This window comes from Prunus mume, linkage group LG6 (assembly GCF_029339155.1).
Source record: "Prunus mume cultivar Tortuosa linkage group LG6, ASM2933915v1, whole genome shotgun sequence".
NCBI classification, from domain to species: domain Eukaryota; kingdom Viridiplantae; phylum Streptophyta; class Magnoliopsida; order Rosales; family Rosaceae; genus Prunus; species Prunus mume.
In genome coordinates this window covers 9,601,807-9,612,475 of record NC_142703.1, presented here as the reverse complement: position 1 = coordinate 9,612,475, position 10,669 = coordinate 9,601,807, and the positions used below count along the sequence as shown (strand labels likewise).

Sequence of the window (10,669 nt, the reverse complement as noted above, 5' to 3'; positions counted from 1 at the left end):
TGAACATGTCTAGTATTTTTCATGTCCTGAATAAATAAATTAATGCTGACTCGGATCGGAAAAGGAATTGGTTTCCCATTCCATCTATTCTAGATATGTTTTATTTTTTATAAGCAACATTTTGCCCATTACACAATGCTTGGATACCCTTCCTTCCTCGTTCTCATACGTAAAGAGTCTTGGTTCACGCTGCAATGGTTGTTTTTAATCATGCTCATGCATGCATGACATATCAGAAGTTATTAATTCATCAATCTTCAGCACACCCACCTAACTGGTTTGCATTGCAATTTGCATACACGTCCTAGTCATCTAATCTGCAGCAAATTTTAGACCACGTGAATCATGTTGATGAAGGCCAGGCCTTCCTTCCCGCAGACGCCTTGCTGATATTTCAAAATCAAATCTCAATACAGTTTGCTCTGTTGAGGAAAGGAGTATGCTTCATCATTTGGCTGGGTGTTGGGTTGAGAGAGAAGGGACTGGGTCTGGGTGGGTGTTGGGTGGACTAAGAGATTCCAGGGGGTTTGGAGCAACTTCTGCCACATAAGCATTTAACATATCCACTAACGGTTTCACCAACGGATAGTTCATGTATGAACTTGAAAATGGATAGTTCATGTATGAATTTGAAAATATGTCTAGTTTGGAGGGTTCTTTTGTAGTTGACCCTTAATTATATTGTTTTGCTGCTACCCACCCTTAATTATATTCTAGTTCAGAACTTTTTAGTTGATTGGTAATTAACAAATCAGAAAACTATATTCTAACCGAAAATTAATTAAAAACTTAAGACGGGGTCACACACGTTTTGTATTTTGTTGGCTCGAGCATGCGTGAAAAATCTCGCAAGCATGACGTTAACTGAATTTGATCAATTGGTTTCTAAGCTACAAGAAACAGAAAATAAAATAAAAAGAAATACAGAGTGAACAAATTGTATTTTTGCTGTCATTATTTAATACAGTGAATGGCACATGTATACAGTGAATGAATTTGAGCGTCTTTTGTACAGTATTTTGGTAGAATGACAACAAAGAAGAAGAAGAAAATTACATTACAGCGTTAGTGGTAAATGAATTGATATTTACTCTGGAGTTTTTCTTTAACTTTCAAGACAGAAAAACTTACAGGACGCCCAGTGAGAATTAGTGGCTTCAAAATCAGTGCCTTTCTTCAGGCCTTAGAGCCTGGGTTTGGTTTTCAATCATACCTCAAAGCTCCAGCCTGTATAGCCAACGAAAAAAATACAGGCACAGAAGGCAGCATCTGTTAAGGACCCATGGGTAGAACTTGCCCCTACTTTCGGCTTCAAAGTCAAAATACAATTGGGAACAAGCTCCTAGACCATCTGACGGATTGGCAAGGTCAGAGAGAGTCGTCCCGATGTTGAGATACTTCTAACTGGGGAGGCAAGAGGTTCAAAAAGCTCCCTTGCACAGGATGACTGCTTCCGCTGTCAGATATCTCTGATGTCTCCGATGTCTCTGACTCTTCATCTGCTTCAAGTGAACACAAAAAGGTGAGAAAAGTAAAAGACATTTGCTCTAAATTTAAATGGATAAAGGTATAAGTTTACCAAATAGTGTTTTTACAGACGGTCTCTTTGGTTTGGTGCTTTTCTTCTTCAACGAGGCTTACGTAGAGACAAGAGACCGAATCAGTTTACAAAGAAAGAAAATGCCACACTAAGAGTACTTATAATATAAACATTGCAGTATAACCAGCTAAAATAATGTTCTTCCAAAGCCAACATCAGGATGGATGGGTGGCCTTAACCAGACAGGATACTCTATATAATCAAAATCCAGCAAGTTAGTACATGCTTCCTCTGTTTCCCAGTTATTTTGGTCACTTGACTGTCATTGATCAATAACTTAACAATAATCTGTGTACGGCATCTCCCATTCGAACAACCATTAACATTTTCTAGATTAACCCATGCATTACATGAACCCTCAAAATCTATATATCTACACACACAAATATAACACAAACTGTGAACTTAAACCAAAATGTAACAAAAGATAAAGTTTTAAGGCAAGTTTATGGGAGAGCAAGAGATATATATACCCATCCCAGGCACTTGATAATCATTAACGATTTCGAAGTTTTTATATGTGTAGCCCACAAAATTAATGTCCTTAGAGGAGAGCATCTGCAAAATGGAGAGAAAATAATGGAAAGATTTGGGGGTAGCAAATTGTATATACAACTTAGTGACAAAAGCTAAGAATAGACAAAACTCAAAAGCTAACCTTTCTCCAGGGACCAGTTTTGGATGAACTCTGAGTTTGGGAGTCAGACTGCAGACCAAAAATTAGTATAAATCAAATTATCAGAAATATGATGTGCTCGACACAGGTAGCTTCACAACTCCACAAAAATTGAGGCATATCTATACATACCTCTTCGAACTTTTCAAAATTTTGAGTATCCAAATCATCATTGACCTCAGGAATAAATGCAGCATCCATTTGATAAAGCTTCTCCCATTCAGTACCATTGAACCAAGGATGAACCTGAAAAAGGAATCAGCAGCAACGTAATTCCCATTATATGCCACAAGTTCATGAACAAATTGAAGAAATTTAGAACAGGACACACCATACAACACCTTTATTTCATCTGCCCCGTTTGTTCCCAACCTTTGGTTGACATTACACAAGAGTTTACTGATAAGATCTTTTGCCTCTGGAGATAGCTTTGCTTCTTCTGGAAACTTCAAATGAGTTCTCCAGTTTACAATCTGCAAGAGACGGGCAAGACAAAAAACATTATTACGCAAATAGTCAGTTACGGACAAGTGTGGTTCACTACAGTTAAAACATAAGTGGCATCATCAACAGCGTGTCATGTCGAGTCAGGGGAGTCTACAAATGTCCCAAGTCATATAATTAGTTATCAAAAAGAACCATAGTATATCAACTTCTACCACAAAGGAAGCCATGGAGTTGAGCAGGGCTTATGATATGAATCATTTAAGCTCCAAAATTATGAAAACAATAATTAAAGAAGAAGAAGAGCACGTAAAAGTTTCATTACTGCAACACCGAATGAGAGCAATTAACTACACTTCACCAAAGTGCACAAACAATCCAGGAACCAGCTCGTTATTAAAATCAAACACATGCATTGGAATCTACAAATTGAAGGATGCAGATTGATTAACTAAATTTTCAGAAACACGTAAGCTCTGTAAATGATGAAAAGAGATGTCACAAGCCAAAGAGGCATGCCCTCGGAAATTACGCTTGAGGCTTTAAAAAAGAGATATATTAAAATAAAATGTTCAATATTTCTAAAATTTACCTTCCTGCATGTTGACATCGGATCATCAGAATAGAAGGGTGGGTAACCCACAAGCATTTCATACATAATGGCACCAAGTGACCACCTGCTCATCGACGAAAATCATAACCTTGTCAATCCAGGCATCCAAAAACAAAGTAGCTCTTCAGTTCGTTGTCCATAATAGTACCATGGTAAGTACCAATTTCCAAAATGGTCCCATTACAATATGAATGGTAGGAAAAATGGTGAATGCTAGGTCGTTGAAAAAAATAACCAATTGCTAAAATGCATAATACTCACCAATCGCATTCCATCCCATAACCTTTTTTCAAAAGAACTTCTGGAGCAATATAGTCAGGTGTACCAACAGTGGAATAAGCCTGCAGTGGCCATATATCAAAAATTAAAGGAATGATACCTTCGCAATGTTCAACCAAAAGGTCATGAATGGCAATGTTATACATCCAAAAAGAAACTCTTTTATCTACGCCACAGTCATTGCACTAGAAAGTGAGGAGGCAGTGGGGAGGTAGGGAGAGATAACAGTTCCTCTTTTATCTACGCCACAGTCATTGCACTAGAAAGAGAGGAGGCAGTGGGGAGAGAGGGAGAGATAATTTAATTGCATAATGGTGTATAACTTACAAGCATTCTCCTATTCTTCTGCCAATGTTGCAGTTGCTCTTGTTGTGTTCTTTTTGGAGCTGCAGGGCGTTCATCATTCTGTGGACCACCATTAACATTGGGTGCTATTGAAAAGTCTTCTCGGATTGTACTGCAGTCTAAAGGTTTACACAACCCAAAATCTGACAGTCTTAAGTGTCCATATCTATCAAGTAGTAAATTGTCAGGCTTGATATCCCTGCAATATGCAAAACAGACTATGTTAACATCCATTTTTGCAGTCCAATAAATTGTATTATTTAATCTGTCAAAAGAGTCAGTGTTGATATTGTACCACAAACCTGTGAATGTAATTGTGTTTATGGATAGACTCAATAGCCAAAACTGTTTCGGCAACATAAAATCTAGCTTCATCTTCAGTCAAAATATCCTTTCTCATAAGCAAAGTCATCATATCTCCTCCAGGTAAGTATTCCATTATAAGATAAAGAAACTCATCATCTTGAAAAGAACAGTACAGCTTCACAATGCAATTGCTGTCCACCTCAGCAAGCAAATTCCTTTCAGCTTTGACATGCTCAACCTAAAAAGAATGTAATACAAGTCAACTGACAGTAACTACAGTTTAAATCACCTCGGTAATTCAAATGGAAGAACAGTTGACTAAATACCTGGCCTCTACGAAGCATCTCTGATTTCTTGAGCTTTTTCATGGCATAAACAGAACCTGTTGTCTTTTCCCTGCAGACACGAACCTGCACCATAAAAGAAACATTTGACTGGTTAAAATCTCATATCAAACTCATGAGACGAAATTCCCACCCTGTGGCTGCTGGGAGGCTGAAAGTGAAAACATAGATCTGATAAGAAGATATATACCTCACCAAATGCACCCTTGCCAATCATAGTCAACAACTCAAAATCATCAACACCCATTTTATGCCTCTGAAGGCGCATGTATTCAGTTTCTTTCTTCTCCAAGAACTTAAGAAGGTTGTTTTGATCTTCCTCGGAGACATCAGCATCAGCCAACTTTTTTTCTAACATATTTCGTCTGCCCCAGAAAGTGTAATTACCAATTAGAAATCATAAAACCACTAAAACTGGTTAAAATTTTGTTTGCCTATATCACAATAGCCTTATGAGAAAGGATCACAATCTGCATTGTAATTACCAATTAGCAATCATCAAACTTGCAAACCCAGCTCCCAATACTTTTTGGGCGTTACTAATTCTGAAAAAAAAAAAACAAAGCAAAAGAAAGAAAAAGGGCAAAGTATCAAATTATTATCTACCTTTCCTTCCTCTCCTGGAGGTTCTTCATCTGTTCCTTGTAATGGTTCTCAATATACTGCTTGGCCGCAGCAGCCTTCTGCTTGGTGACATTGGAAAGCGCTTCCTCATCCGTATTCGAATCGTCCTCGCCTCCACTGCAAGGCTCCTTCTTCCTAGTCGAGCTCCTCAGCTTATCGCGCGGTTGAAGCTTCTGAAGCCAACTTCGTGCCGAATCCATCTCCCTCCTCACAATGCAGAGCCCAATGTGACCAGATAGCACCACACCATGCCAAAAGCCGCAATGTATTTCTTCAATTGCAAGCCATCTGTATTGTAGCTAGCGATTATCACAATTCACAATGAACGCAATACATTGCCTGTAGATCAAGCATTGCAGGAATGAAACTTTGGAAGCAAAATATTTCAAAATCGATCACAATTGACAATGACAATGACAATGGCGAGCGAAAGAAAACGAAGAATGTGGAAAGATTCTTGGGAACAAGACAGATGGGGCTGAGAAATCGGGTTACCGCGTAAAATTAGCGACAGGCAGAAAAAGAAAAGAGAATGTGATCCGCGAAACCCTAAAGATAGTCCGCCATTTTCGCTGGAGCTTGAAATTGCGCTCGGGCATTCGGGTCCGGAGCTTCAGAGAAACTCCGACGACTCTCTTTGCTTTGTTTTGTTATCCACGTAACTCTCTCTCTCTCTCTCTCTGTTGTGCACAGCACAGAGAGAGACACCTTCCCTCCATTTTTATATTGATAGATATAGCTTTTCTGTTTTCCTTCGAATTTTCCATTTTGCCATTTTTAATAAAATAAAATTTTAATATTCGATTTTTTTTTCAAAAGGGTGTTAGTTTCAGATTCGTTGAATCTCACGAGAAATTGATCCGCAAAGATTCGCTTGGGCGGCGCGCATCCTCTCTTCTCAAGCCCAATTAGTTTGTCGCCAAAGTAAATTTTTTTTTTTTTTTAATTTTACAAGGCGTATTTGTATCCGTCAATAGGCAACCACAACTTCTAGAATCAAACCATTAAACCAAATACCAGTTGATATATCTCAATTTAAACTAATTTATAAGTCGTGAAAATGTGATACAACATACCCGTCAAGTTTTCATAATGCATGTTGTGGAATGTTTGTGGAAATTATATTAGTTGAAAGTGGAGCAACATGAATTACCATATCCATAAATCTTAACCATGGAAAATTGATATCCCCTTTTTTTGTCCGGATCAACCCAACATTCGAAAAGGGCAAGTTGCAGACTTGTAGTCCCTTTAGCACAAGGTTTCTTGCATTATGGGCTACATGCATGGGACCATCCCCAATCCCTTTGAGAGTAATACATCAACCAGAAAGAAAAGCAGAGTGTAAATTAAGCTCACACAACCAACCACTACAAGTCCAAATCACTTCAAATGTTACTACCATTTACTGGAGAAGCATTGCCCTCAGAAAGTGACTGTAACAAGCAATTGGGCAAAGCAAAAAGCTGCCATGAGTTCCTCCAAATTATTATACTTTGTACTCTTGCACTTCAAAATTGTGTGCCTTGAAGCTCTAACAAGTGTATAATACTCAATCACCAACATCAAATCAAACTCAAGAAGCTAACGGGTCTAGCCGAGTGGAAAAAGGCCATGACTTGCAAACCAGTAGTCTCATGTTTGAACCCCTATATTACTTTGATAATGTGTGTGTATGAGAAGCCCTCTCTCCACTTGTAATATAGACTATTGCTTGTATTAAAAACAAAAAACAAAAACTGTGTAAATCACACGATAGCAACCTTCCCATCAACAAATGAATCTAGCTTATTATGAATCTTATTAGTTCAACTGGCATGGAGATGCGTGAGGTGGTTCAAATATCTGTGTTGAAAAGATCAACCTAGAGCTTTTCAGTTTAGGCATGAAGAGTACATAGCTAATCGCATGAATTTCAACAGTAAACCTTTTCTGCTCATTTTTATGCCAAAGGCAGAAATGATCTTTGAGACTAACTAAAAGTTGAAGCCGTATATCATTTGAAATAAATCTCTATTATAAATATGCCATTGTACATCATGTGTTGAAACACGAGTTTTTCCATCTGTTCACCTTTTGAGACATGCTAAGACCAACAGACTCAATTACTGAAAGTGAACGGTTTCACATACACTAAAAGAATGCTTCATACAATATCCTCAACCAAATCTAATATGAATCATGTGTCAGTCACATGTTGATGCTCCTATTATACGGCCCCTCTCATCAGAAGACTCTTCTTTTTCCATTACCATAAAAAGGCAAAGCCACCCCAGGAAATAGATCGCAGACTGATCTTGTAACAACTTTCTTAGATAACAATGGAGTACAACATATCTGCCAAAGTCAGGCCATTGGGGCTTCATCTTGTAGCAACAAACCCGAAAGCTAGAACTGGGGATTCATCTTACTGCTGCCAACCTTATTTCTACAATCTAAAAGGGGAAATCCTCCTTAATGGGGTCAACCGAGGAAGTATTAAAAAATTGCTGATGAATCAAGTTGCTTTACTCACTTGCATATCTCACTTAGAATTTAAATGTTTATCTAGCAGCTTAACTGAAATCAGCGGTAATATGCCATGTGTCTTGATGACATAAATGGAGATGTAGCAAAAGGAGAGGTCTTTTGAGTTTGGGCAGGAGGATTTGTGGATCTCTTTTTCTCATGCTTGGTTTCAGCACGGAGCCAGGACTCAACAACAGAGAGCAGATTGGCCGAACTCTTCAACTCATTGACCTCCGATAACTTCTCAGCCCTCTTTAGCTCACCATCTTGGATGTAAGCCAGATGGGTTGCCCATGTCTCCAACCCATCAAAAATATGGGTTGCATAAACAATTGTCGCTCCTCTCTGCAGTCAACACAAAAAGATTAATAAAACTATACCAGAGTAAGCAGGTTTAATGATGAGAGTCTAAAAATATTTAAACTACTTAACCAAACAATAAAAAATGGCCTCACCATGATATATGCAGCATGCAATGGGATGAAATAATATGCATCATATAATTTGTCCAGATGAAATGATATATGCAGTTTCCCCCATTTAAAGATCTTCCACATATCAGAACTGGAGTCTGTACATGCAAGTGAATATTATAACAGTAAATAAAGCAAGTCCGTACCTGTTCACATTCTTCCTTGAAGAAATCTAATAAGTCCAGTCTGGCAACAACATCCAAGTCGACCGTTACCTCATCAAGCAAGAGAACCTGGGATTTAACAGAATGATTCTAGTTAGAAATAGTTTCAAATGTCAACATAATCTACTGGACTTTTAATCACAGGCGGACTTGGAATACGAAATGATACAGCAATTAGGTGGAGATTCCAATTTGCAGGCAATGGGGTGAAATATGAAGCACACCCCTAGAACACAATATAAATACAAAATTGACCATTACGAAACGCTTCAGGGGCAATTGAATGCAAACTATAGATCCTCATATGCGTGCACTGAAACAGCCATTTCATTTTTTGGTACAAACTCATATTCAAGATTTCAAGATACCTTGAAAGGATGAAGAAGCCCCATGCAGATTTGGACTCGACGTCGTTGCCCATCAGATACTTTATGCATTCTCCACTGGAGGTTTATATCAAGTAGCTCAATCAACTTGTCTCTCCTAACTGGATCAGTCCCTTCAACTGCCAAAAATTGGGGGCAAACACAATTTAATTTCAATCGATTGAATTTCACCCTTATATACGATGAAGAAAGATCTACAAGCTCATGAATTGAGAAAATGGAACTAATAAAATTTGACATATGTTAAAAACAATAGATGGACAAAGAACCATTAGGTATCAACAAGTTACATAACATTATCCAAGAGCTTCAAGAAGTTGCATAGTAGAAATCATTCACTACACTAAGTTTTTTGCTTGACCCTTCTACAGTAAGATTATATTAAAAATTTATATGAAAAGGAAATAAATGTAGCATGCCAGTCAAAATTACCCACCTCCAAATATCATATGTTCAGCTGAGAAATCTCCCTGCAATGGAAGTTCTCCCTAAAAATTTCCAAAGACAAATTTATTTTCAGTTTCAGTCAAGGAAATGAAAACAAATTGGCAAAAAAGCCTAAAATGCATGGCCATGATACCCAAATAAGCGAAATGCAAGTGCTTTTCAGCCTAAATTAACCATTCAATTATGGCAGAGTTTGTTTAAGAACTCACAGCAGAGCCAACAGATTTACTCCACGAGCCTCCCAAGTAAGCTAAATCGCCGCTGCAAACCAAATGAGTGTCATGAAAAGCCGAACAATTTAAAACCCGCACCACATCTCTCCCTCCCACCATCTGCTTCCCTGCTAGAATCTTCAGCAAAGTGGTCTTGCCTGCAAAACTACCCAATTAGCTTCGAAATACAAATTTAACCGCTTTCCAGGAAATTGAGTTTCCGTGGAACCAAAGAGACCTAAGAAAAAGGTCAAACCGGTGAAACAAAGTCTGGTTTTCAATTACCAGATCCGTTGGCGCCGACGAGAAGGCATCGCGATCCGGGGGCTATGTTAAGGTTGAAATCGCAGAAAAGCGGAGGTTGTGCATCGTACGAGAATTGCATGCCATGGACTCTAATACCGCTCGACGTCTCTCCTTCTCCTTCCGCTCTCGGATTGGATGTTTCACTGACCCTGCCCGCCATGGTTGCTCTGCAAATCCGGTAGCACGGAGCTGATTGTGTTTCTGTGGTCATTTTATGAATACGAGTTGGCCGATACTAATAGGGTGCCGATGGTGGATGTTGGTCCCACTGCTTGTGCACACGTGGCGGATAAATAAATGGCCACGTAACATACTCTTGCGGAAGGGATAAAATCTGGTGTATAAACGGCCACGAGTTTAGAAGTAATGGCCCAACCAGAGTTGGTCAAGAGCTGGCTGGAAGTTCCCACCCACTTCACCCTTTTCAGACGTGGCCACAAGCTATTGGCTCAACCGAAAATCAAAGTCGTTATTAAGTATTTGGATCTGGATTTGTTTGACCAAACCAAACGCTGGGTTTTTATTTTCTTTAAAGAAAATGTGACCAAGAATTTAATAGACTCTTTCAATTTTAAAATGAGAAAGCGTATAGCCGCACGGCTATACTATTTATTAAAAAAATTAAACGGCCCCATTATAGCCGCACGGCTATAATATGTAATTAAATAGTATAGCCGCTCGGCTATAATATATAATTAAATAGTATCGCCGCTCGGCTATACTATATTAAACAAAAAACCGACCCGCCTAGCCTCTAGGCGGCAGATTATTATTTTTAATTTTTAAATAGTATAGCCGCGCGGCTATACCTGCAAAAGGATTAAACCGACATGTCGTAATTGTTATTTTGCATGAAGCGACATGTTTGCGCAAAACCGCGCGGAACCCCATGGCCCCCAAAAAAAAAAAAAAAAAAAACCTGCGGACCCGAGGTCACCTACC

The 10,669-nt window shown here is 38.7% G+C and overlaps 2 protein-coding genes across 3 annotated transcripts; both read right to left on the bottom strand.

Annotated features, from left to right (window-relative positions):
• Positions 1 to 929: 929 nt before the first annotated feature.
• On the bottom strand, positions 930 to 5,950 carry LOC103334455 (uncharacterized). Of its 2 annotated transcripts, none has more exons than XM_008237428.3 (14): positions 5,727 to 5,950; positions 5,214 to 5,570; positions 4,798 to 4,972; positions 4,590 to 4,673; positions 4,260 to 4,501; positions 3,940 to 4,156; positions 3,595 to 3,674; positions 3,313 to 3,397; positions 2,618 to 2,749; positions 2,409 to 2,522; positions 2,259 to 2,306; positions 2,074 to 2,158; positions 1,580 to 1,636; positions 930 to 1,499 (listed from the first exon to the last, which is right to left on the bottom strand). In XM_008237428.3, exons 2-14 carry the CDS (start codon positions 5,429 to 5,431, stop codon positions 1,369 to 1,371), a joined length of 1,668 nt encoding a protein of 555 aa, XP_008235650.1. In that variant the 5' UTR covers positions 5,432 to 5,570; positions 5,727 to 5,950; the 3' UTR covers positions 930 to 1,368. The 2 variants fall into 2 exon arrangements, with proteins under 2 accessions (XP_008235650.1, XP_088910611.1); XM_089054485.1 differs by having other exon boundaries at positions 5,214 to 5,519; positions 5,727 to 5,944.
• A 1,277-nt stretch (positions 5,951 to 7,227) lies between these two features.
• ABCI19 (P-loop containing nucleoside triphosphate hydrolases superfamily protein) lies at positions 7,228 to 9,941 on the bottom strand. The gene is made up of 6 exons (XM_008237429.2): positions 9,707 to 9,941; positions 9,419 to 9,579; positions 9,199 to 9,250; positions 8,745 to 8,881; positions 8,359 to 8,445; positions 7,228 to 8,084 (listed from the first exon to the last, which is right to left on the bottom strand). The coding sequence occupies exons 1-6, from the start codon at positions 9,936 to 9,938 to the stop codon at positions 7,797 to 7,799; spliced, it is 957 nt and encodes a 318-aa protein (XP_008235651.2). The 5' UTR covers positions 9,939 to 9,941; the 3' UTR covers positions 7,228 to 7,796.
• Between the last annotated feature and the right edge of the window lie 728 nt (positions 9,942 to 10,669).